General features: G+C 43.3%; 1 protein-coding gene across 9 annotated transcripts in view; it reads left to right on the top strand.

Annotated features, from left to right (window-relative positions):
• Positions 1-27,293, top strand: part of Camta (Calmodulin-binding transcription activator) — a 158,589-nt gene that overhangs the window by 73,588 nt on the left and 57,708 nt on the right. For all 9 annotated transcript variants that reach the window (XM_087356193.1, XM_087356194.1, XM_087356195.1 and 6 more), the window contains one exon: positions 7,392-7,483. In XM_087356193.1, coding sequence (XP_087212319.1) covers positions 7,392-7,483 — 92 coding nt within the window. The remainder of the gene's footprint in view (positions 1-7,391; positions 7,484-27,293) is intronic.

The raw sequence follows: 27,293 nt of genomic DNA, 5'->3' as shown, positions 1-27,293 counted from the left end.
GCGCAATAACCCAAAAGACAGCAATCTTCATACTCATCGCCCTGATGACGGAGGCAGTATGACCTCTGAAACGTCGGTAAACTCCTACCAGACTACACGGCGCAACAACCCAGAAGACAGAAATCTTCATACTCATCGCCCTGATGATGGAGGCAGTATGACCTCCGAAACGTTGGTTAACATCGACCAGACTACACAGCGCAATAACCCAAAAGACAGCAATCTTCATACTCATCGCCCTGATGACGGAGGCAGTATGACCTCTGAAACGTCGGTAAACTCCTACCAGACTACACGGCGCAACAACCCAGAAGACAGAAATCTTCATCGCCCTGATGACGGAGTCAGTATGACCTCTGAAACGTCGGTAAGCTCCTACCAGACTACACAGCGCAACAACCCAGAAGACAGATATCTTCATACTCATCGCCCTGATGACGGAGGCAGTATGACCTCTGAAACGTCGGTAAACTCCTACCAGACTACACAGCGCAACAACCCAGAAGACAGCAATCTTCATACTCATCGCCCTGATGACGGAGGCAGTATGACCTCTGAAACGTCGGTAAACTCCTACCAGACTACACAGCGCAATAACCCAGAAGACAGCAATCTTCATACTCATCGCCCTGATGACGGAGGCAGTATGACCTCTGAAACGTCGGTAAACTCCTACCAGACTACACGGCGCAACAACCCAGAAGACGGATATCTTCATACTCATCGCCATGATGATGGAGGCAGTATGACCTCTGAAACGTCGGTAAACTCCTACCAGACTACACAGCGCAACAACCCAGAAGACAGCAATCTTCATACTCATCGCCCTGATGACGGAGGCAGTATGACCTCTGAAACGTCGGTAAACTCCTACCAGACTACACAGCGCAATAACCCAGAAGACAGCAATCTTCATACTCATCGCCCTGATGACGGAGGCAGTATGACCTCTGAAACGTCGGTAAACTCCTACCAGACTACACGGCGCAACAACCCAGAAGACAGAAATCTTCATCGCCCTGATGACGGAGTCAGTATGACCTCTGAAACGTCGGTAAACTCCTACCAGACTACACAGCGCAACAACCCAGAAGACAGAAATCTTCATCGCCCTGATGACGGAGTCAGTATGACCTCTGAAACGTCGGTAAACTCCTACCAGACTACACGGCGCAACAACCCAGAAGACAGAAATCTTCATCGCCCTGATGACGGAGTCAGTATGACCTCTGAAACGTCGGTAAACTCCTACCAGACTACACGGCGCAACAACCCAGAAGACGGATATCTTCATACTCATCGCCATGATGATGGAGGCAGTATGACCTCTGAAACGTCGGTAAACTCCTACCAGACTACACAGCGCAACAACCCAGAAGACAGCAATCTTCATACTCATCGCCCTGATGACGGAGGCAGTATGACCTCTGAAACGTCGGTAAACTCCTACCAGACTACACAGCGCAATAACCCAGAAGACAGCAATCTTCATACTCATCGCCCTGATGACGGAGGCAGTATGACCTCTGAAACGTCGGTAAACTCCTACCAGACTACACGGCGCAACAACCCAGAAGACAGAAATCTTCATCGCCCTGATGACGGAGTCAGTATGACCTCTGAAACGTCGGTAAACTCCTACCAGACTACACAGCGCAACAACCCAGAAGACAGATATCTTCATACTCTGATGACGGAGACAGTATGACCTCTGAAACGTTGGTAAACATCGACCAGACTACACAGCGCAACAACCCAGAAGACAGAAACCTTCATCGCCCTGATGACGGAGGCAGTATGACCTCTGAAACGTCGGTAAACTCCTACCAGACTACACGGCGCAACAACCCAGAAGACAGCGATCTTCAGACTCACCACCGTGAAAATCTCAAATCCTACATATTCTTAGGATGATTAAAACGCGAGATCAACAGATTTTTAAACTGCGTGTACTGCAGCGTGGATTTGGTTAATTTCGATGTTGCGATGCGAGAAATGCTGTGCTGGACTGTTAAGTCTGCTCTGTGCGTGTCACTGAAATACATTGTTCGTATTTTGGTAGGAGTTTTTCGTCTGGTCTTTCCATATCACATTACAAATTCCATTGTGCATGACTCCTTTGAAAGGTTTGTATGCGCTGGCTAGTCACGAAAATTCCCAGTTTTGTTGTTGTTGTTGGAACTGGAATGTTTATTATCGTGTTCACAAAACCCGCCATCGGACGCTGTCTTGAACCAGCTGCTACAGTTATGCCCTCACAAGTTGCTCCAAAAATCTATTTTAATATTATACTCCTTTCTAGTGTTTGTTAATTTATTGCTGCAATTTCAATGATGATTTTCTTGTGTTGAACAACAAAACTGTCTGGATCTGCTTGCGTTTCGCGAGCGCTAACAGATTCCTCCATCCTCCACCATAGTATCCTTTGTGTTTCTTGCTACCATAGCCGCCACCGTCAGAATTTAATTTTATTGTTTTGAGCAGGGCCTGTCCGGCCGAAGGACCTTTGTTATCGTACCAGGATCAGATTTTTATAGGAGTGCTTGGTTCGGTTCTCGGTTAGACGACGGGCCCTTGTAAGTGATTTTGTGGGTCTTAGTTTACGAGTCTAGTCTATCTTCTTGAACGCCCGTCAGACCTGCAAATGTCCATCATCCTAACGTTTCTCTGTCGCGTTGGGCAGGAGGTCGAATTTTTCATAAGCAGGCATCAGTTGATGTTTCCGTCTGCTTCTTGTTGCTATGGTATTCTGCGCGACCGGTCATGACGAACAGAACGAAGACTTCCAAGGCTGCGACCTTAATTAAACTGCAAGGTTATAAGATTAGTTTGCTGAAGAGTATAACTTGTTATGCTGACTCAGTAATTCGTGATACTGGGTGTTGGAAATCCCGTCTCCACTTCTTAGGCAAATATTTCTCCATGTCCCTACTGAAACTGTAATGAGAGTGGCTTTAGTTCTGCTATACCGACTTTATAATGCATCCCGTGGTTTAACATGTGAGGTGTTTTAATACATTCAAATCATAAGGCACAATTGCTTTCGTTGAGAATCCACAAAAAGCTTTCTTAACCTAAAATATATAATAAAATACAGGTCAATACACAAAACTATATTTGGGTGTTAAAATTTAAAATTTTAACATTTAAATTTTAAATTTTAACACCCAAATATAGTTTTGTGTATTGACCTGTATTTTATTATATATTTTAATCCAAAACACAAACATGACGCATGTAAACCTTAAGCTTTCTTAACCTTTAAGTGCTGGCGAAATACATTTCTTTAAATTATCTCAAACTACAACAAATTTGAAGCCAGCATAGCCAGTGTTTATGTTTCGATTTCTCTTTTTGAGTAATTTGTGATTTGTCTTTTAATTTCACGTAACTAAATTCGGCAGAGGAGAACGGGAAAGGTCGTGTAACAAGGAATATCACATTTTGTGTTTATTACTTATTCTAATTAAAGCTAGGAGGGTTGCATGGGTAATACATTGTGGACCCAGCGAGAACCAGTAGGTGCTAACAAAATTTTGGCAGGAAAATCTTAAAGGAAAATGTGACTGGGGAGAAGCAGGTGATAACATAGTCGGTGTTCGGGAAGGAGACTGAGAACGTGTGTCCTGGACTGAACAGACTGTGGTTCAGCAGCTGACATTTGTGACGATGGTACTTTGAGGTTTCATGATAGCAGAGATCCTCGTCTGTGTTGTGATCTGCTGAAGTAAATTGGTGAGTTTCGTACCACATAATAATCGCGCTTCGTCTTTAGGAGGTACCCCGTTTGTTTCCCGGAGAAGGGAGTCAACGTGAAATTCATTTGTGGGCCAACATTTGAGGAGGTGGTCGTGGCCTGTCTGCTTCAGTTGCCTGACACCAAGAACCGGTCGAGTCAGAGGTTGTCTGTATTTGACATCTGCCCCCATGTTTGAATTCTTCACCTGAAGTCTTGTTATAAACGCGTAATTATTATGAACGTGTTGATAAATTGTGTACACAATTTCGTGTATTCACGGACACCTTGTTACTGTTGAACTTTCTAAAAAGTGTTGCCGAGACATCGGGGTGGAATGTCCGTTATAAAATCTGCATGGATTTAACGTGAGGGATCATTAATAATTTGATGACTTTTTCATAACTTGGAAACACCGTGTGATATCTGCAGAACTGTGGTTGGTCTCTTGCCTGCGATAGCGTGGCCTTGTCATGTGGTATGGTTCAGGCACCCGCCAAGCCCTTCCATAGGACCCATCGTAGCCTCGTTTGTGTTTCTTGCTACCACAGTCGAAACCGTCGCATCGCGCTCGCACTGACATCTGGCGTGGCAACCTGTGGACACAGATCCTTTTATGCGCCGTAAAACCCGGTTATGGTCGTTTAGAAGCCAGGTCTCGAGCCTTGGAAATGACGTAGCGTCGGGAGGCGAAAGGATTAGCCCGAGGTGACGTTAGAATTGCTTTGCGTCAATTTATTAGTGTCGGAGATTGTGAAAGTACAGTGTTATGGAACGACCAAGTTGTATAATGTTCAGATAACGTAGAAACTTGCGAATGCAAAGTCTGCGTTGAACTGTGGCTGTTGTGAATCTATCGTAAGAGCTGCATGAAACCTGCGGGTAATTTGTCATCGTGAGGGTGACTGATTCGTTGCATGTGGGAGAGAAGCGAAACTTTTCGGCGGTTTAACTTACGAACTGCGTTTTTAACCCAACAAATAATTAATGTCTCCCTCAGGCCACCTCATTCAACACCAGTTACCAAGAAATCAATGTTTTGGAAAGTAATAAAAGAGAATGAATGACCTATGATTTATGATTACGAAAAATAGGCTGTAGGAGAAAGCTGTTGTTCTTGGCCTCTTGTTACAGGCCAGTCCTGAGGGAAAGTATCATGCCTCCCCCCCCCCCCCCGAATGTTGGTTGAGATTAGCTCAGGAGGTTATGGGCCTGACGTGTATTTTGGAGAGAGCAGTTTTCCTGGTTTCGGTCATTTACTGAAGGCAGATTCTGGTACAGGCCTAGTGCCTTAAAATAAACTTCTTCGTGTTGTATTTTGGTCGCACTGAATAGGAAACTGCAATTGCGTCTGACATCCTTGAACGTGCGGAAGGAAGGCGTTAAACACAAGCCGGAGTGTTAAAATGTTCGTAGAGAGCCAGTGAAGGAAAACACTTTGTTGTGTAATAAATTGTTCAACATAATAATAAAATTTTCGCCCATAGGAAGATAATAAGTTGTTCTGACGTACGCAGTTCGATGTAAATGGAAGAATGAAATTAGTAAGATACAAGTCGATGGTAGAGGGAATAGCACTGTAGGGTCACAGAGCTGGCCGCCGTGCCTTAGCTCAGGCGGATAGTCACCGGTCGCTCTCATAGCTGAGTCCTGAGTTCACACCCAAAGCAGCCCCCGTTGGATTTGTGGTGGATGACGTGACACTGGAAAATGTTTTTCTCAGTTCGATTCATATTCTCCGATGTGTCGTCTGAGAGACGGAAAATCGGCCCGTTAGCGGCCACAGATGTGCGGAGACGTAGTCTCATCCCGTCTCAACGGTAACAATCATATTGAGACAGCCGCAAATAACAGCGCAAATTAACGATTATTATTGTATCTTAAAGCTTATAAATTGCCTTGGGTTTGTAGATGCGTTTCTCTCTCTCTCTCTCTCTCTCTCTCTGGATAGTGGCTGAAGAAGTAATCAAACTGTTTAAAGAAGGTCCTTTGCCTTTGAGCCGAGGCAGGAATTTTTAAATAATATTTACAAATCCAGTCCGTACTTCAAATAAAACACAAGGTGTCTCCATTGTAAATAAATAAAGTTTGAAACTGTTTCAGGAGATAATAGTCGATTGCACTGAGAATGCATTCTGTGTGCGAAAGGCAGAGAGGGTCGTTTAATGTTAAAGTGCGTTGTGCGTAAAGTCTTCACTGTGCTTTAAAGAGTTGAACGTTTAATTAGTTTCCTACTCGCAAACCTCGATGTTGAAAATTTCCGTGTCCCTGAAGCAGCCCACTCGCCTCGTTTGCTGGATTGGTAAATCGATGGCGTTGGTACGAGGTACCGTCCCTCTTCAACCCCCCCCCCTTTCACCCCAGAGAGAGGGAGAGAGAGAGAGAGAGAGAGAGAGAAGTCTAGCCAAACTTCAGCCGCCCTCTAGCAAGCATAACTCAGCTGTCCCCCGCCCCGTCAGGTTTGGCTTTATGCCTGCACCGGAGAAGAATTATACCCGATTTCAAGTCTCCCGGAAAATGACAATGAAGAACTTCTACTCCTCATGCTTTGTGCGTGAAGGTCACTGAATGATTCGATGTTATTCATTAGCAGTGAAAATTATGTTTAAACATCGGGATTAATATTAAAGCAAGACTTGATTGAATGGTTTTGTACAGAACAGAGAAAAGCTTTGTTCTGCCTGCTTCAGTTTGACTCATAAAACCACCGCGAACGTGTTGGCATAGTAATTCCAGTTCATACATTTATAGCATCCATGGGCGCAGTGTTAGCAGACATTTTTCATTATGTCGCTATCACTCAACCTTCGTACTCTCTCTGAGCAACTTTTTCTTTATTTACAACACACGAGTAGCTGCGACTATATGTAACCAACATCTGTATATATATTTTTTACAGTGGAGGACTTACGTTTCTGAACTGTCTATACTTTAACAAAATTTCGGACCATCAGCCGTGTCATCTGGCTAAAAACCACCGACGTTTCAGGGAGCATCTCTACCCCCACATCACCAGGGCTGTGATGTAGGAGTGACGGCGGTGGGGACAGAGGTGATCCCTGAAACGTCGGTGGTTTTTAGCCAGATGACACGGCTGATAGCCCGAGGATATTTTATTAATGTCAGTCGCCATGAAAGCTTGTGAAGCTTTGATGAAGACTGCTTTTATCCCCTGCTCATAGTTAATGCTACAATCGTCTGGCGTCTATGTCAGGTGGGGAGAGCACGGTCAAAATTCAAGGTTACGATTGGCGTCTGGTGAAGGTTAAATTAAATGTAAAATCCCTTTTCCAAAAATATGCACTGCGTCCTGATTCTACCCAGGTACTCCCCGTAGATACTGCGCGGATTTCTGCTCGTCTTTAGCAGAGTTAGTTCGGTGGATTACACTCCACACGAAACATGCAGTGAGTAATTGACAGGCAAACGAGGGCTTTAAATCTTATAAGTGATGATGATGATGATGATGGTTGTCTTGTGGATTGTAGCGCCGTGTAGTCTCGTAGAAGTTTACAACCGTTTCAGAGGCAGCCCATCATCAGGGCGGTGGTGAGCCACCAGACTACACGGCGCTGCAACCCGGAAGATAGCCGTCTTCGTATCACCGCCGTCAGAACCCCGAGATCCTGCTTACAAGTGATGTTGTTTTTTGCAGATGGGGAGCCAATCAAGTTACCAGAGAACTTGGAGAGTCTTCCCAAGGCGGACCACTTCCCCACACAGCGGCATCGTTGGAACACCAATGAAGTGAGTTTACAAATCCAATCTCAACCAGATTTAATAGCGAACTAACATTTTGCCACTAGAGTCGAAGCGTTGGCAACCACCTGCAAATGCGACACGTGGATTGTGGTCTTGTGAGAGTTGTGATGCGAAGTGGTCGCCACAGTGCAGGTGTCATATTCCGTTTCTCTCTGTCCTTTTGCAGCTTAATTAACGAACGGCTTGTAACTCGAGAGGAAAGTAGCGCGGACCGATAAAGGTTTCTTGTGTGGGCGATGCTTTGAAAGCTGATGGATTGGAAGTAACGCGTGATAAGAGGATTCGCTGTAGTCACGCGACCCCCCCCCCCCCCCATCCACGACACTCCAAGGGGCGATACCACCGAAGCGAATGACGTAAAGATCGCAAGATGACTTCTCTTTGTAGAGAAGACAGAACCGCGTTTGTGCTGTCAGAGAGGACATTGAATCATTGTCCTCGGTGAATATGTCGATGATCAGCGTTGTGTACATCTTTAGGTAAATACCAGCACTGTAAGAACATACCGTCTCCATCTTTAGTGCCACCTCTGTCCCATCTGACCTCCCGTATTCTCACAAACTGTAATTCCGGAGATAGGGATTAGCTCTATCTAGTGGGCCCAACTGTGTAGGAACCTGAAGACGGAGATAGAGTCCCATCTCCGAAACGTCGTTTTACGTTTTATATTTTACTAGACGATGGATAATATCCAAGAAGATTTTTATTCAATTGACTCTTCACCATCGTCAAGAAGTTTTAGATTTGATATGTAATTCATGCATTTCTAATTGTGTTGCTGTTATTCCCATTCAACCCGACGTTTTCAAAGTTTCAAGTCGTAAGTTTTTTTTTTGTTCCTTTCAAGGAACTCAAGACCGAGACCCTGTTTAATTTCTCGGGGGGGGGGGGTGTTAATTTTTTTACGGCGGGCGTTGTTTGTCCCCCGAACATCCAACAAGCTGCAGGACCTCCCCTTGTCGGCTGTCTGCTCCGGCTTAGTATATTCGCAGCTGCCGTCCATGCCTGGTGGCCTTCCTCCACCTATCAGAAAACGACTTCATAATTCTTTTTCCTTCGTTCCTCTTATGGAAAGGGTTTTTCTAGTACCGAGCACTTGGGCAAACCTCTTGGCGCGTGTCCTACCGATGCGAGCGGCTCGTAGCTGTCGCGGTGGAAGTCTTGGCCACGCCTTGCAGAAAACATTTATCTCGGGTTTCAGTTACTAGTAGAATAGCTACCAGTTTCCTGGAATTGTGATGTCACCCACAAGCCAGTTCCCCCCCCCCCCCCCCCCTCTGTCGAAATAATTTTCTATCCTGGCGGAAATAACGCGGCTTCGCAATCATTTGTAAAGCGATCTCCTAGTCTTTCCCGGTCGTATTTACGTCGTTCTCTTTGACCCTGGCAGAATCCGATTTGTCTGTTACGAATTACACCAACTCCGTTACTTGTACATCGGCCGAGCCACCGCTGTTTCGTCGAAAATGATTTATTGGTTATCAGTCAATTCGTCATAGCCCGTGGGCGGATGGAAACGAGCCCATGTTGATGGTCTCCGTCTCTGTCACGTTGATGATGATGGGTTTTTTTTAGGAAAGGTGAATTCAGGAAACGCGGGAAGGATGTTCACGGGACGACTGAGATGAAATTGGTTTGCGTTCTGTACATTGTCGGATTGAACTTCCTCGTTTGCAGTTTCCCCCAAGAAAGTGCATTGTTATTTCTTTTAAAGAAATTAATGTTCTTATTTTTTCGTTGCTTTCTGCAAGAATTGGGTGCTTTCAACCCCGTTCGAAGTCTACTTTAGCTTGTTTACTAAAATGTAATAAATCCAAGCTTAAATTTCCATATATTTGAGTCTGTCCTTTTGTACGACGTATAAAGTGGAGGAGAAGTGATAAGGTCTTGCCTATCTGATAACGGTTAATGCATTTTAACGTATGACTCTTATACCGGTTTTTGAATATTTGAATAATGTATTGTTTAAAGTATGCGATAAATCATTAAGAATGCGTGGAACAACATTGAGAAAGACAAATAGGGTTTATGCTGAGGTAAGGGTTCGGTTCGGAAACTGTTCTCCACTCTTTTCTTTCCAGTAATGAAAATGGACCGCCACGGTGGTCTAGCGGTTAGAACGCTGGCCTTGTATTCCTGGGGGGTCTCGGGTTCGATTCCCGGCGGTGCCCGAATTTATAACTTGTGTTGGGCAAGGCCGTGGTCTAGGCAACACGGAGTTTTCCTCCGGGGGCTTCCCCGGTTTCTCTGTGGCATCCCATTCACACACAGAAGAAGGCAATGGCAAACCACTTCTGGATCATCTGCCAAGAACGTATATGAACAGGTCCCAGTCCGAGAAAAGGATGGAAGGATCCTGTTCATATGGACCTGTCGTCAGACATAACACTAAATAATAATAATAATAATAATGAAGATGAGTTTGAGGTTTATACAGAACAGTAATTTTGCCAATTATTTTGTGTATTAATTAATCTTTAATTAATGTGAAGGAAATTGAATACGTTCATGCAATAAGAGGGATTTTTACGAGAGATTTGAAGGTCCTGCTTCTTTGCTTCTCATTGCCTCTTTTGATGTCTGTGGCCAGTTGAGGATCGTCGTTTAAGCTTATGGAATTTTGCTAATTCATTTTCCCATTTATACATTTGCGTTTTGTACAAGACGGCGAATAGAAAGAAAGGATTGCAAAGAAAAATATGAAGGTGCATTTGACGCTGCCCCCTTTTATAAATAAATAATTAAGCGCTGACGGTCTATTGCACCTTAAATAAAATTAATCTCCTATTGTTTATTTTAACCGTCTAATCACAATAACGGAAAGTTATCCTCTTCTAGATCAATTGTACTTTGTTATCACATTCAATGTTGTTCCGATATTTAATGGACATCTGACGAAGGATTGCATTTAGAATATTACATTTAAATTTATATCGATTATACACCTGAAGATGGTTCATTGAAAACCGAAACATGTTGTGAAAATGATGATGCTCTAATTGTAAATCGAACATTTCGATAGAAAGAGCATCATTTTAATATATTTTAATATATTTTAAATATTAAATGTTAATTATAGTAATAATATTTTAATAATTAATAAAATATTTTATTGTGATTAGACGGTTAAAATAAACAATTATAATCATCACAATATGACGCAACAATATCACCTCATGAATCTCCAAGTGAATTTTCGTGGGGTTGAGTTTAACGTTTGGGGACACGCTTACCTGTCCAGTAATTGAGACGACTGCTTTTAAATTCCTGATATATTGTGTCTGGTGAAATTTCGTATGCAGAAATAATTGACATCTGAAGACGACAACGACTTCAGAAGCGCTTGGGGCTGTTCTTGCAGTGACCGCGGGCAAGGAGTGTTCTGTGTTCGTTACGTGTAAGTGGACTGAGTAATCAATTTGAGCTTTATCTGGCGATTTAACCACTGATCGATGCTAATCTGGCGGCTGGTTTAATCGGATTTGAAGCACTGTCTTGTTTTCAGTGTCTTCCTGGCAGCACGTGAACAGCGTTTTTGGACGTAAAGTTTATCTTTTAGCGAAGTTGCTTCTTAAAACATAATTTAGACGTGTTTAGCAAGCAATTCCACGAAGTCTTTGCGTTTCTATATGTAAAATTGTTTTTATTGTTATCACGCTTAGATTAGAAGATAATCACGGCTTTTCGGAAGCATTATCTCCTTCCTTCATCAGGTAAAATTAGGGGATGACAGAAATCCTCTCTATTGGGCCCCCTGGTTTAGTACACTCAGACCTGGAGGTCTGAGAACGATGGACAAGATCCAAGAAACAACTTTAATGAAGATATGTTGTGTAGATACGCTATCTGGGTTGGTGGATTATACCCGATTAGGGCTGCATTGTAAGTACATGAAGACGAGTTGTTTAATAATTTCACTGTACATGTAACACTGCGTTGAAAGTCCCTGAGCGATGGTAGGAGTGGGAGGCATTGTACTTAACGCGATTTAATATCCCTTTAGCAAGGCACAGAACGAATAGTATTACCACGTCTGCGTCATAGTTCTCTGTAAGCGATATTCATATAATATCGATATTTGTGGAATTCTCCCTTGTGGTTTAGTTCTATGGCGTAATATGGCGTTTCCCGCACTGTTTCGTTTGGTATCGTAAGGGATTTCATATTGATCACACAACAAAGCTGTTAAGTTCTAATACTTCAAAGCCCGAAGCTCGTCGAAATAACTTTTAAAAGTTCAGTTTTTACCTTAAAGAAACATTTCTCCATTACTTAGATCAATCGGGTAACGCTGTTTCGGTAAGAATTGCAGTTTTTTGTGAGAATCATACGAAAACGAATACTCTGACTGCAAAATGCAGAATTATTGAATATTAAAGGAGATGATTCATGTAGATAGACACCACTACGACTTAAAGGGTTTAAATAATAAATCCGAGAACTTTGAATTTCAAGTGGCAAAGTTAACAAATGAGAGGCAGTTTGTGTTTGTCTGAGACGTTGCATAGGCAGCGCTGAAGGAGGACTTTTCCTGTGTCGCGTCTGAAAAAATTACCGTGCACCGAGACTAACCACGTGCTGGGTCAAATATGAAGACCTTCGCTTAAGATTATGGGTCAGGGCGATGAGATTATGATGGAGGAGGAAGGACCTCTGAAACGTCGGTAAACTTCTACCAGACTACATGGCGCTACAACCCAGCGCCGTCAGAGGCAGAAAACCTGCCATTGTTTTTGCCTGAGGGTGTGAAAACTGTTGAAGGTGGTGGGAATTTTATTGTATGCGCCACACTGAACTTTACGAATGGGTGGAACGATCAAAAAAGGGCAGACCGTGTTGTTGATGACGGGCGTTCAGAGCGACTATCGACTGTAACATGTGTTGAGGTTAAGGCCCAGATCGATAATCGTATCCTGGACAACCGGAGCATCAGCACTGATGAAATTGCATCTGAAATAAGCATCAATCATGAGGATGAAATGTGCAAGAATGGCTTAATGCCCGACCGAAAGGAAATTATTCTGATCGAACCGGAATCTTTGGCCCGAACGCATTGAAACGTGGACATTGACGTACGAAAGCGATGTATGTCTTCTGGGATGTTGTGCCATGCAGTCTGGTAGAAGTTTACAGACGTTTCAGATGATGCTTACTGTGTCCATCAAGAGGGTGGTCTGAAACGTCGGTAAACCACCAGGCAGCACGAAGCAACATCGCAGAAGACAAGTCATCTTTGTAGTTGGTGCCTTGAGAATCTGAAGTCTCGCCGAGGATGTCTAGTACACGTGTTTTTATCAAGACGTGTAATGAATAAAATTTCCTTCAACTGCTTTTGTCTCGATCTGTCGTTTTTAGCAAACAGACATAGAAGCAGTGAAGCATATTTCCTGACTTGTATTTTCCAGTGTATTATTATTGTAGCAGAGGAAATAGGTTGTGTAATTCAGCATTGTTTATTTTGTACCCACCAAGTTACGTAATGAACAAACACAGACGTCTTATCTTTTGTATTTTCTGTTTCCTCTCTTCTTTTAGTGCGCAGTTCCGTCATTTTACATCATTTTTTCTTCGTCATGCGGATTCAGTGTTTAAGAATTGTAAGGAACTGTACAGCGTAATTGCAGTGTTTGAGTAATATTTCCAATAACACGATAAAATATTTCAATATCGTTGACTGAACACAGAATACGTAGTGAGTGAATTTCCGCTTTAGGTTTTTTTCTTAGAGTTTATTATTATTATTATTATTATTATTCAGTGTTCTGTCTTACGATAGGTCCATTGCTCTGCCCAAAAAGAGCTCTCCAGTTTTCCCCTATTCTCAGGTTCTCGTTTTAATTCCTGGAACTTCATCTTCTTTCCTTGTTTCTTAGAGTTATTAGCGGTTATTAGAAATTAATATATTTCATTCTTTATGACTGGAGCAACTGAAATGATATGCAACACTTTGTAAGTTTCTTTAGTCAACTGGATAGTTCACTAACTTCCTTCTAGCATTTGTTTCATTGATCGCATAATATCGTAGCTTCAGTCTTCATCTGCTTTGTTAAATGTTATGAAATGCCGTCGCGTCGTCTTTAAATAATGCAACTGAAACGTGGTCTCTAAATTTGAGGGTAGGGGGCACAGATTGCGAGTGTTCCAAACGAATTGATCAGTAAAGTAAGAAATTTGGGGAACACGTAACGAGATTAAGGTAGCCGTCTTCTGGGTTGTAGCGCCGTGTTGTCTGGTCGAAGTGCACCAACGTTTCAGAGGTCCATGCTGCCTCCATCATCGGGGCGATGGTCGCAAGCAGATGTAGAGTGCTATGGCATTCTGATGAATTTATCTGAGAACTGTGCCGGAACTGCCATAACTTGTATCTTTAACTGTGTGTGTTGATTGCAGTCCCATATTAAGATTAAAATCCACCAACAGATACAGTTTTTTTGATAGTAAACGCAGTGAATGTCGGAGCCTTTAGTAGGGCTACCACGGTTCTCATCCTTAGTTACAAGACGTGTTTACTGTTCGACGAAATGTCTTGACCCGTGACACATGGAAACAACTTCAAGTCGAAATTATCTCATTGTACGCAGTTGATAACCACAGTTGACGTAGGATCAAGTTTGATTACACCATTCCGTCGCTTTGCCCCTCTTTCTGGGTTACGCCCATGCGTCAGTATTGGCGAGGTACACGCTGGACACAGTACTGTTGACGGCTCAGACTGGTAAATATAGAATGCTCCAAAAAGTTGTATCCATTTTATAAGTCAGCATTGTGTATACGTCTTTTTGGGATATTCTGTGTGAAAAAGACGTGTGTGCCCTTGCATTGCTCAGGTATCTTTCCTTCGGGACAATAATATTGACACTCGCCGTTCCCGGCTCGCGTGTCCGAAGTGCTGAGAAGTTTGCTCAAAGAGGACCCCGGGAAAGTTCGCGGATGAGACTCAGAACAATGCGAACCTGTCCACACAGTTACCACCACAGAGCCCTAAGTAAAGTTATTTTAACCGCAACCCTAGCACGGAACTGAATCTTTCTCCAGGAGGCTGTATTGTTATGGGTAAGTCTTGTCGGAAGAAGATCAGTCTTTCAGGAGAACTGTGATTAAGCAAATCGATTTATACAGGGAATACACAGAAGAATGGTGCGGTTTCAAAAGTTACCCCAACTGAATACCAATTATAACTTTTGAAACCGCACCGTTCTTTTGTGTATGCCCTGTATATTGTCACCTGCTGCTGATTTCCGTGTTCGGAATGTAATTTTCACTGATTTTCTCCGCGTTAGACTATTTTGTAGCTTCGTTACTCGAATGTAACGACAGTTGCTATGTCCTGATTCCTCAACCACAGCGAAGTACGTGTTTTGCCGTTGTGCGTGGATCTTTCAAAAGCTTCCGCCGTGCACACATTAAGTAGGGGTTGGGGGTTGGGGTTGGGGGTGAGGGGTGACGAGCAGACACAGTTTCAGCTTTTGTTGACCTTCCGTACTGCAGCACCGGTTGAGAATGTCACGTCCGTATTTTTTTTTTTTTTAATTTTCAGCTCAGCGCCAGTTCAGTGGCAATTGAAGGGGAGTCTCGTTGTGTTCGGCGTGGAATATTGAATCTTGGGGCAATTAGCGGAATGTGGGCAGATCTAAGTGACACCCGGGGTAGTCATGAGGCCAGATTATCGTGTGTTTATTTAGCTTTGGATTCAGGAGCACGCACATGGAACGGGATACTGGAGTGCCAGCGGCCTGGGGTGTGTGTGTGTGTGTATATTGATCGCCCCGGCCTTCGCCCCGTTTGTCTCCCCGCCCCCCTAAAGGCCCCCGCCGGTCGGACGGGTCTGTCTGCCCCCCTATCCGCCCGCCCCCCATGCAGTCTTCTGGGGCTACAAGCACCCATCCCGCCCGTAGCTTAGCTCAGCGTGCTGGAATCTTCCCACAACAAGCTTCGCGTCATGTCTCTCCCCCTCACGGTTTTTTTCTGGTACGAACTCCTGTGCCTTTTGTTTCTTTACGTAACCCACTTGAAGTATCACATTTGGCAGGCCATGTGTTTTACCAGCAGACAAAGAATCTGTGTGAGTGTACGTTTGTAACTTAATAAATTAATGCATTCGTTAACACTGAACGTAACCCACCCAATTTTGTTTCAACTCTGAGGTAATCAGACATAAAATTCGCTCGTGTTTCGTGGCCTCACTCTAATCGAATGCTGATGTCGAAATATTCCTAATTGTGAGAATAACACAGCAAAGAAACTAACTCCTTGGAGCAGAGTCTCCCAAATGGACTCTTTCCTTCAGATTTCCAGACCGATAATTTGTGTGCAGTTTTTATGTTGACCATGCGTGTTACATGCTCCGCCGATCTTATCGTCCTTGATTTTTGACTTGAAAACGTCATTAAAATCGATGCCGGATGTGGGGAGGCAATCGCGCCCAAATGAGCGACAGTTTCTGTCGAAGTAATTTCAGACTTCAATAACTCGGCTAAAAATAGACATAGCGCCGCCATCTTAGTCTCGTTTTAAAGAGGAAGGATGAACGTTTGTGCCAGTACCGCTCCGACATTCGTGGCGGCCGGACGACGCGAACTGCGCACGCGCAAATTGAACCCACGATTTTCGACTTTCCGGATTTGACACGTGTCCATAAACGGGATCATATCTCAGAGACTAATTATACGATCCGAGTGAACCAAATGTTGTTTAGAAGAGGAGTGTATATGTTACAACTCATCCTGGCCTCCAAGTGTGTATCTCAAAAACTCGAAAAGATACGAGGCTGTGAATTTGAAAAAGTTTGAAAATTTCCCGATTTTCTTAAAATGTTGCGATATATGAGGGCAAAGTACAACCAGAATTATAAAACTCGGGTACAAATGCGTAGAGCACAAAATTCCAAAGAGAATGACACCGAAAACGCCCGGCCCGGACCCAAAACCAACGCGCAGTACTGCCGCGAATATAGGCAACGTAAGCGCGCTCGGACAACTCTGGCGGCATCTGACGAGCCTTGGTCAAATATGGATGTGTACCAATTACGTACGTTTTCACGAAAATAACTGCGGCAGTGTCCGACACTGCCTATCAATTTTTTTTTAAGAATACGAAATACGTAGCATAAGTCTTACGTTCTTCGACTTAAGTAAATGTTGAATAACTGATGTTTAAGGCAATGTTTATTTTGTGATTTTTGCTTTTATATTATTTTATATGTATCGTATTAACATGTCTATAATTATTATTTTGTTTGCTTTATTCCTGGATCATTCCTGTTGTTTTGCACTGTGTGAGCCTTTTATTATAGAGCTCTGCTCTTTGTTGGAGGCAAATCAATCTTTCGTTTTCTTAAGAGCCTGAATCTGTTTTTCGTTTAGGGTGACAGATCGTGTTTCACACCGATGTAAACCGAGAGATAAGCTAATAGGTTCTGTGTACTTTTGGGTGTGAGACACTGCAGTGGTCTGAATTGAGTGGTAACTAGACGGCAGTAAAAGTGGATTATAAATTCCATGTGGCTCTTCTCGATGTAACTCACTTGTCTCATTCTTGACACGTACCTGACCTTTCAGGATTATATGAAGCCATGGTCACCTCTCAAGTATCAGATGGCCTTTGGGATCTCTTGCAGATTAATGTCATCGATCCTAACAAGTCCGTCTTAGTAATAAGTTAATTAGCGCATCGCTAGATGGCGTGGTGGTTGGACAAGATGATCTTTTATTCGCGAATTTAATTAAATAAAGTTTTATTATTTAAAGTGTAGTCTGAAATAGCCTTGTCAGTTCTGTGTACTGTCATGTCGTGGACTATTGAGAAGCATACCTCAGCGACCTCGTGGTCTGTGGTGTGCGGGTCTTCGACGGCTGAAACGCTGTGATGACCAAGTCAAATTCGGAGGTGAAACTTGCGTTTTGTATGCGAGTGTTTGGGAATCTCTTCCGAACCGCCTGCTGAGTTTTGTTTAGACTACACGCGAAACGGAGAAGTCGGAGAAGTTGCCGCTCCTACCTGGCGTTCCATACTGTGGTATTGTTTCTACACTACATTAACTTATAGTGTATGACTTTCTGACGGCACGCCAATGTTTCTGCTCTGAGGATTGAAACAGAATGTTTCTCCGAAATGCTGGCATCCTCTAACGAATCTTCACTGCCCCAAAACCGTTCAAAACATCATAAATATTATAATCTGTTTTAAATGTTGGTTGCACAAAACATATACTGGCTGTAAAAGGAGTTCTTGTGTTTCTTTGTTATGTTTATGTTATTGATAGATTAAAATCATCATCAGCTAACGGATTTTATTTATTCACAGTTTCTATAGATTTTTTTTTTAAGTTTCCGTGTGTCGTCTTGAAAAATAAAATGGATAGACAACTTCGAGTTGGAAATTCGTCAGCCTGAAATTTGTGTCATCGGAAAGCTTTGTTCAGACGCATTTTAATTAACCTTATTAGTTCCTGGGTATCTTAAATTAAATTTAGATTGCCATTCAATAATAAATCTCTTTAAAATGAAAACTTCATAGTTCCATTTTACTTTTTTTTCGTTGTAATGGTTTTAAGAAGTAAAAAACAAAATTAATTAATATCGCCAATGTTTTCTCCCTTATTTGCTTGGCCTGTGGTTTGATTTGTTGGGATATCACTTCGTCTGTTACAACAGTTAGAGGCAGTGAACTTGCTCCGTTGTCTCAAGTAATAAACTCAGCGTATCTGCTTTTTTTGTCATTGTAATTATTTTCTGCTTATTTCATTTTCTTCGCAGTTCTTTCTGTGAATCACTGTGTCTGAGTTAGCAAAGTTGCTAGTCATTGGTTAAAAAAATGGAGTTCAAATTTTACTATAGACGTAAGATTTGAGGTTTTCACAGCTGTGAGTATGAAGATTTCGGTCTTCTGGGTTGTTGCGCTGTGTAGTCTGGTCGATGTTTACCAACGTTTCAGAGGTCATACTGCCTCCGTCATCAGGGCGGTGAGTATGAAGATTTCTGTCTTCTGGGTTGTTGCGCCGTGTAGTCTGGTCGATGTTAACCAACGTTTCAGAGGTCATACTGCCTCCTTCATCACCCTGATGACGGAGGCAGTATGACCTCTGAAACGTTGGTTAACATCGACCAGACTACACAGCGCAACAACCCAGAAGACAGAAATCTTCATACTCTGATGACGGAGGCAGTATGACCTCTGAAACGTTGGTAAACATCGACCAGACTACACAGCGCAACAACCCAGAAGACAGAAATCTTCGTACCCATCGCCCTGATGATGGAGGCAGTATGACCTCTGAAATGTTGGTTAACATCGACCAGACTACACAGCGCAACAACCCAGAAGACAGAAATCTTCATACTCTGATGACGGAGGCAGTATGACCTCTGAAACGTTGGTTAACATCGACCAGACTACACAGCACAACAACCCAGAAGACGAAAATCTTCACTATAGACGTTAGCATTTTTTCGTCAATACTACGTCGATGGAATCTTGTGACCCGTCCCACGTAGTTCTGATACGAAGTCTTTAGTAAAAAGAAACAACTTCTATTTGTTGTTCAAGAACGACGTAAGAAAATGTGTAGTCTGTTTCGTTTGACTGCATGTAAGAATTTGAAATGTTAAATGACGCAAAATAATATTTTTCCGATAAAAGTTTTGGCGTCCTTCTCGTGTTTCGGACAAGAATTAAACCATGGTGACCTTGAGTATTTACAGGGGGTGGACCTACTTCTGATTTAATTTTTGTTCAGTGGTGCGTGACTTGTTCGGTTACGTTTTTAATTGTACAACCTGTAGTCCCTCTCTCAGTTGTCCATACATGAATCTCGAAGTTTACACATAATCGTTAAATAAAACAATAAGCAGCATCGGATCGTATGTGCTTGATGTGTGTTCGAATGCCGTGTACCTGGGCGATGTTTGAAGTTCGATGTGATCAGTAATGAATCTCCTGGTAGGCGTGTAATTTCTACCTCCATTATGATGACGCACTCTTGGCGAGGCTGTTTCATTCTCCCCTATCGATCCAATCTTATTCTCTTCTCGCGTTTGTGTTAGCTCGTTATCTGTGCACAATGAACACACGTCATTCCCGAGGGAGGGAAAGAGTGGACGTCGCGTGAGTCGGTACAGGTTCAGTTCCTGTGCCGTACTGTCGGCAGCCGAAATTAAATGAAGCAGACTTCGTTATTAGGTCGAAAAAGTGTTTTGTACTCATTCGGGAAGTGAAGTCTTCACTTCCCATAAGGTTTTATGGTGTGGTTCTGAAGCTTAGGGTTACTCGTTGTTACATAATATCGGCTTTAATGGCTTGTTGGTTTGATCCGATCTGCTTACTACTCTGCGTGTCTTATCAAAATTTCTCTTTCGTGCGCTGTTGGAGCAAGGTTTTTGTTTTGTGTGCGAAGGCACTAACGCCACTGGGTTCAGCTTAGTTTCAATCGTGGAAAGTTAATTAACAAGAGGCTGTTTGTTGAAAGCCAGAGAAGGCTGTGTCAGATGTAGAGGTGAAGGTCAACCCAGGCGTTGTTGTGTCCTGGTTGGCATTCCTCGTTTGTGTCTGGGAGGTCCTGGGTTCAAATTTCGGCCCTGGTGACCGACTTTCGTAACCGTAACAGTACTCCATACTGAAGCCTAAAAAGTTTTTCTATGCAATTAACCACGAAAGGGTGGCAGAATGTTGCAATTTCTATTCATTCATACGGCGGAACGTATCAATTTCAAATGTCAGCCTGAAACGGCCGGTTTTTAATCTTTGTTTTGCATTACATCTGTAACCATAGTTGCAGCGACCGGTCTCCTATGTAGAGGTTTCAAACTGGCTGAGAGGAAACGAATGAAAGGGATTTGCGAATTTTGGAGGTATAAAATCTGTGGCGCTGGGGACACGGATTAATTAATCGTTTCTCTGTTTTCCTCCCTCCGTTTGCGCGTGTTCCATCTCTTTCTTCTGTCGTTCTGTCCCTTGTGTAGGGGTCCGTTCTCTTTATTGAACCCCCCCGCCCCATGCTCTCTGCATACCGTGTCAAAACACCTTCTACGTTTGTGAGGACTGCGCGGTCGAGTTCAAACCCAGAACCCTGCTGTGCAGGCGATGTTAGATCGTGGTCCCTTCAGAGCACGCACTTACAGAATCAGTTTGTTAAAGTCTGGTTTTTTTTTAATTAATTCGGTTTGTTTTACTTTGAAATGATCGCTCTGGGCGCTCTCAGCTTGTGGCGGTGTCGTTAAATAAGCTATAAATAGGAATATGAATGCCGGAGTTGCGCTAAGTAGTGGCAACTTCTACAAGTTGCCTGCTTCTGAAAGTTCTGTCGTACTTTCTTCTCTTTAATCTGGATGCGTGAAAATGCTTCTTTTGCACTAAACCATGTGGCCGGTCGATGTTAACATCTCCCGGAGTTGCTCCTGCTGCATATTTTCTCTCCGCTGTAACTATGGTTACAGATTTAATAATGGGGTTGTTCCCCGCTCCAGGTTGGCGTTTGGAATTGATACGTCCAATGTATGAATGAACAGAAAATGCAACATTCTGCCCCCCCCCCCTCCCCATGGTGGTTTAAAATCTATAGCTGCCAAAAACTTGCTTCGCTTGAGTGCGTAATGTCATATTGCATTCTGGATCATAATGAAATGTGCTGTGAAAGAACAACATAAGACAAAATTATTACCTTTTTTTGTCATAGCCTCGGGCGGCTTGCATATTTAGTTAGTTCTTTAAGTAATGTAGACTTCCAGATGATACATGTGCTAAGACCGCTTCTGACAAAATTTCGCACGGCTGCTGTGTTGGTGTTGGGTGTATGAAGTCGGAGTTCGTCACCTCTAGCGACATTAAGTTCATATAATTTTCATGAAAATTGTTATTCATTTATAGAATCTGTGGCTCAGACTTTGGGCGTCGGATGGTATGGTTGTTAATGAATTGGGAAGGATTGGAAGGAATACGGTCGTGGCCTAATTCAAGACGCTATACCTCCATTTTAGGGTCTGAGGGAAACCACGAATTAGAATAGCCGGACTCCGGGCCAAGATTTGAGTACTTAACATTCATCTGCGACGCCCGGCCAAGACTTCTTAGGGATGGACAGACACAAGATACGAAATAGTGAAAATAGTCTTAGTGTGCTTAGTAAGCTTTTCACATTCTCTTTGTCGCCTTCATTTTTGACTTTTCCCCATAGTCGTCGTCGTCGGCGGCGGCGGCGGTTCTGATGAGTCAGTGCGTCTGGTTCCTTGTCACAAGTTCTGCGCTTAAATGCGTCTTAAGGTAGGCAGAAACTCTGTGAGATCTTACTCTTTGCTGCACTGACAGATCCGCTTTTCTCGTCGCAACACAAAGAATCGAAACAACAGAATGTTTCTCTTGTGTTTTTATCGGAATCTGGACGTTCGAGTTTTCCCATCTGTTGCCTCGTGTAGCTCCTGGGAACAAAAGAACATGACGGGAGGGGATGTCCTTTTTTATTTCTATGAATATCTCGACTATCGTGTCGTGTGGTTCCGTAACAATTGAGAACCAACAGCGTTCAGCCATTGCATGCGCAAAATATAATATCATTGTTACCTACGTCCCTTCCTTCGTAATGAACTGTATGCTCATAGAATGAACATCGATGACGGAGGCAACACGTACGTGTGAAACGTCGATAAACTTCTACCACAGGTGTGGCCAACCCAAATGATCTTTCGGGCCACTTTTGGAAATGCATCATAACTCCGCGGGCCACATATAAAATTATATATCCCCATATTAGATTTAGATACACTATAGACATTTTTTTGGAGTGAAAAATTGAAACATAATGAGTTATTATTATTGTCTTTACTATTATTCTTACATGTAAACAGATAATTTTTGAATATATGGATGCACAAATAATGTATTTTTTTAATACATTGGTTTTCACTACTTTGGCCATTATAAAATAAATATATTTTGTAAAAGTGTGATGAATCTCGCGGGCCGGAAAAATGTTCAAGGCGGGCCACATGCGGCCCGCGGGCCGCGGGCTGGCCACCCCTGTTCTACCAGATCACACGACGCAAACATGCCATAAGAGAAACCTTCTTCATACAAGTCTTTCAGTTATCCACAAATAAATGTTATTAACACCGTAGTAATTATTTTTTTGTATTTATAATTTATCATTTTCACATCCCGTGCGTTCTCTGCAACTGATACATTTTCACCGAGTGGCCTACAATTATTTGCTGGCCGAGGGCGTCTTCGGTGCCGTCACAGACTGCACTTCACGTAAAGTGCTGTGAAGACATCGAAATATATCATCTCGTATACAAATCTTGCATTTAACCTTGTTGGAAAAGAAATTCCGCTATTTGTTGAAGGCGTGTAAGTTGCTTCTATTAGCATTCAAATTAAAATGGAACTTTGTTTATAAATGTGCATAAATCAGCATTCATACCATTAGCGTTTGGAGAAGCCTTTTTAAAAGTAATTTAACTGTGGATTTAAATGTTAATATATCCAGCGCATTAGATTTGCTGCATAGTCACTGGAAACTTATGATAAGAAACTGCAGGATTGCTCTGTCATTAAAAAATGTCATCTAGGTTATGGGAAGATGGCGCTGAAATTGCCTGATGGGGTCAAAGAAAGCTGAAAACTTCATCTTCTACTTGGAAGTTGAGATGAAGAATTTTTTATGAATGTTTAACATTTAATAAAATGGCAGTTCTAGTTGTGGCCACGTGGTTAAAGCGGAGAGAAGAGATATGATGTGTCGTTGATGCAGTCGCGTTATTTTATGGATGCTGATGAATTTCGACTGCGCAATAAACTTGGGCGAGTCCATTTACAAACTTATCTTTGTAGGGAGGGATGTGTGGGTCTTTGGCTGCGAAGAAAAGAGGCCGAGAATTTAATAGCGGGCAACAAGGCGGTTTTTGTCATGTCGTCAGTGAGAACTGTAGATTTGTTGTTTTATTTATATGCAAGGCTGTGTCCGGTTAACACTGGGTTCTTACAGCCCACAGCTCGTTCGCACTTTACGGTGGATTGAGATCCACACGGCGATGAAGAAGTCGATGTTCTGGGCTGTGACGTCGGGTGCACTGGAAGTTTCGGGGGGAAATGCTATCTCCATCTTAAGGGCAGTATGTTTCTCACAGCCGATAAGACAAACATCTGTAGGACGAAAGTACTTGAGCTTCTGGAAATTGCTGATGAAGTAAGTAGTCGAAGAAATGTCGCCTTCTTCACGAGCTGCGACAGGTTACGTACACTGTCTGTCTTTGGAAGCCTTATAGTGTTTTAGTAACAAGATTATCCGAAGCAGACTGTACAGAATTTCCAAAGGCATTCTACGTCATTGTTTTAATGAAGCGTTATCAACTTGATAGTTGCGTTGTGTCGAATTTGATGTTGACTGTAAATAATGAATTTGAACGTTAAGTGGAATGAAGTGGCTGTGGCGTATTTCAATGCACTATCGTATAATTCGCCTCAAGGGGTATATATTATGTGAAATAGTCAGAAGATGCTTTATTTACTCCATTTGGGAGTAAACAGTTTATTTGTAGTGTTCTGTCTGACGACAGGTCCATATGAACAGGATTCTTGCATCCTTTTCTCGGACTGGGACCTGTTCATATACGTTCTTGGCAGATGATCCAGAAGTGGTTTGCCATTGCCTTCTTCTGTGTGTGAATGGAGTAATTGTTGGGATGCCACGGAGGAAAACTCCGTGTTTCCTAGATCACGGCCTTGCCCAACACAAGTTATAAATTCGGGCACCGCCGGGAATCGAACCCGAGACCCCAGGATTACAAGGCCAGCGTTCTAACCGCTAGACCACCTCATCTTATTATTATTTAGTGTTCTGTCTGACGACAGGTCCATATGAACAGGATCCTTGCATCCTTTTCTCGGACTGGGACCTGTTCATATACGTTCTTGGCAGATGATCCAGAAGTGGTTTGCCATTGCCTTCTTCTGTGTGTGGGAATGGAGTAATTGTTGGGATGCCACGGAGGAAAACTCCGTGTTTCCTAGATCACGGCCTTGCCCAACACAAGTTATAAATTCGGGCACCGCCGGGAATCGAACCCGAGACCCCAGGATTACAAGGCCAGCGTTCTAACCGCTAGACCACCTCATCTTATTATTATTTAGTGTTCTGTCTGACGACAGGTCCATATGAACAGGGTCCTTTCATCCTTTTCTCGGACTGGGACCTGTTCATATACGTTCTTGGCAGATGATCCAGAAGTGGTTTGCCATTGCCTTCTTCTGTGTGTGTGAATGGAGTAATTGTTGGGATGCCACGGAGGAAAACTCCGTGTTGCCTAGACCACGGCCTTGCCCAACACAAGTTATAAATTCGGGCACCGCCGGGAATCGAACCCGAGACCCCAGGATTACAAGGCCAGCGTTCTAACCGCTAGACCACCTCATCTTATTATTATTTAGTGTTCTGTCTGACGACAGGTCCATATGAACAGGGTCCTTCCATCCTTTTCTCGGACTGGGACCTGTTCATATACGTTCTTGGCAGATGATCCAGAAGTGGTTTGCCATTGCCTTCTTCTGTGTGTGAATGGAGTAATTGTTGGGATGCCACGGAGAAACCGGGGAAGCCCCCGGAGGAAAACTCCGTGTTTCCTAGACCACGGCCTTGCCCAACACAAGTTATAAATTCGGGCACCGCCGGGAATCGAACCCGAGACCCCAGGATTACAAGGCCAGCCTTCTAACCGCTAGACCACCGTGGCACAGTATGGTACAGAAAAGCTCAAAATTTACTGCGGCTCGGCATCAAGACAAGAGAGTAGAATCTACTGAACTTGGCGGACCCCTCGGGTAGAAGTTTGGACCCGTGGTTGAGAAACTTCACGTCTCTGCTGTGATCCATGGAGTTGGTTCCAGATACGTTACTGCCAATGAAACTGAAGTGTGCCGAGAGAGTTGGGTGCAGCACAAACAATACACAATGAAGACAAATGGAATATCGATACAGGCGCTGGAAGGAGGAGACGACGACCACGCGAAGGGGCGGCGCAGAGACCGGAGGACACGCGGATGGGCTTCGGGAGAGGCAGTTGAACGTAATCCTGCAGTGCTCAGGCGAAGATGAAATATCAATAAAAGGAAACGAAAATGTCGGTTGTGGTATTCTGGGCCGTGACGCGTGTAATCTTGTGTTGGTTATCGACGTTTCGGAGGAACCAGTAGCAGAGGTTCGCACAATTTTCAGTCCTGTCTTGTCGACTTGCAGATTGCCGAGTCATAGAAGACGACAACTTAGTAGTGAAACATCGTGGTATTTTATTGAAATAATATTGACTTACTACAGCAAACATATTTACGTATTACAGTGGTCCCTCGGTTCACGATGCCATCGATTAACGATCCGGCTCCAACAGGGTCCTATTGTTTCTATTAGCGATACAGTTTCGATTAATGACATGTTTATGATGTCATATGGCCCTCAATTTCGCCCAATCCGAGCGCTCCTAGGTGGACTCTGCAGGCCTCAGCCAATCAACGAGACCTTTTATGAGTTCAGTTGGCTACCCTTTCAGTGTTTGATGTGCGTTACTTGTCTCGGAACGAATTGGGCATTTAACATGTATTTCCTATATTCTGTTATCGATAATTTCAGTTAACGATGGTTTTCGTGGAACCAGTTATTATCATTAATCGAGGGACCGCTGTGGTCAGTAATTTTCTTGCCAGCCTTCTTATTCTTGTAAATTATTGATTGAAAGTTAAATATTTAATTAAGCGACAACTGTTTTTTTTTCATTACAAAAGAGATACGGTACTGTTGTGTTACAAAAAAAAAAATACGTGGGTCTCTCAGGACACGTCGTTTGTCCACGGGTTTAGAACTTATGACATACAAGGCTACACGCAGGACTTTTCAACTCTGAAGACCAAAATCGACATCATCACCACCGCGAGAACGTCAGTTCTCAGATAGAACTATTAAAACATGGAGACGGTGCGTATTTCCGGAACGGAAGTCCGGAAGGCGATAGAACAGTGATAAAACTGGGACAGCTACAAAAGTTGGTTAACATCGAATGAGGATACTGTAGATGGCAGTCTTTTGGGTTGTAGTGCCGCGTAGTCTGGTAGACGTTTGCCTACGTTTCAGAGGCAGCAATGTAAACTTCTACGAGACTGACCGCAGTGCGAACCTCAAATCCCACTTACGAATGAGGATGTTGTTATGAACGGTGAACGGGAAGGCAGAAGTCGCTGGCGAATACAAGTAGCGTGGCAGCTTGAACTGACGTCGGAATAGCGATGCTTTGTGGCCGTGTTACCCTCAGACACCGACGTGGACCGGGCGATCAATGGCGGATGGATGGATGGATTAGCTCGACTCTAGAAGCAACTTCTGTACCTCGACCGCGCACGCTGCATTGGCTCGGATAAATGGATGGCTTTTCAGAATGGCTCGTGGGCGAGAGTTGTACAGTCGTGATAAAGGAAACTGCATAGATTGAAACTTTAAAAAAAAAACATATCGTGTTACGACTCAGTGCTTTGAAGTTGTTATCATGGCGTAGAAGTTCTAGGGGGTTTTTGCGACTAGATGAAGAACCTACTTTTGGGTGCATGGACCGTGTAGAATTTTACTTCTTACCGACGTTTCAGATGATCACATTTCCTCTAATGCTGAATGTTTCACAGTTGCAGGAAGTTATAAATTCGTGAAAAGTGCCTTAATGTGAGCTACCTGCCACATTCATTCTGATTTGTTGTCATCCTAACAAGATTGAGCGCTATATAATCAATGAAGTTGATCAGGCGTCGTTAAATAGCCCAAGAATGGATCACA

This window comes from Zootermopsis nevadensis, unplaced genomic scaffold (assembly GCF_977971745.1).
Source record: "Zootermopsis nevadensis isolate Lab colony 2312 unplaced genomic scaffold, Znev_1.0 Znev_ptg000002l, whole genome shotgun sequence".
Lineage (NCBI taxonomy): Eukaryota > Metazoa > Arthropoda > Insecta > Blattodea > Termopsidae > Zootermopsis > Zootermopsis nevadensis.
Note: the sequence above shows the minus strand (reverse complement) of the source record. Positions and strands in the feature narration are given on the sequence as shown.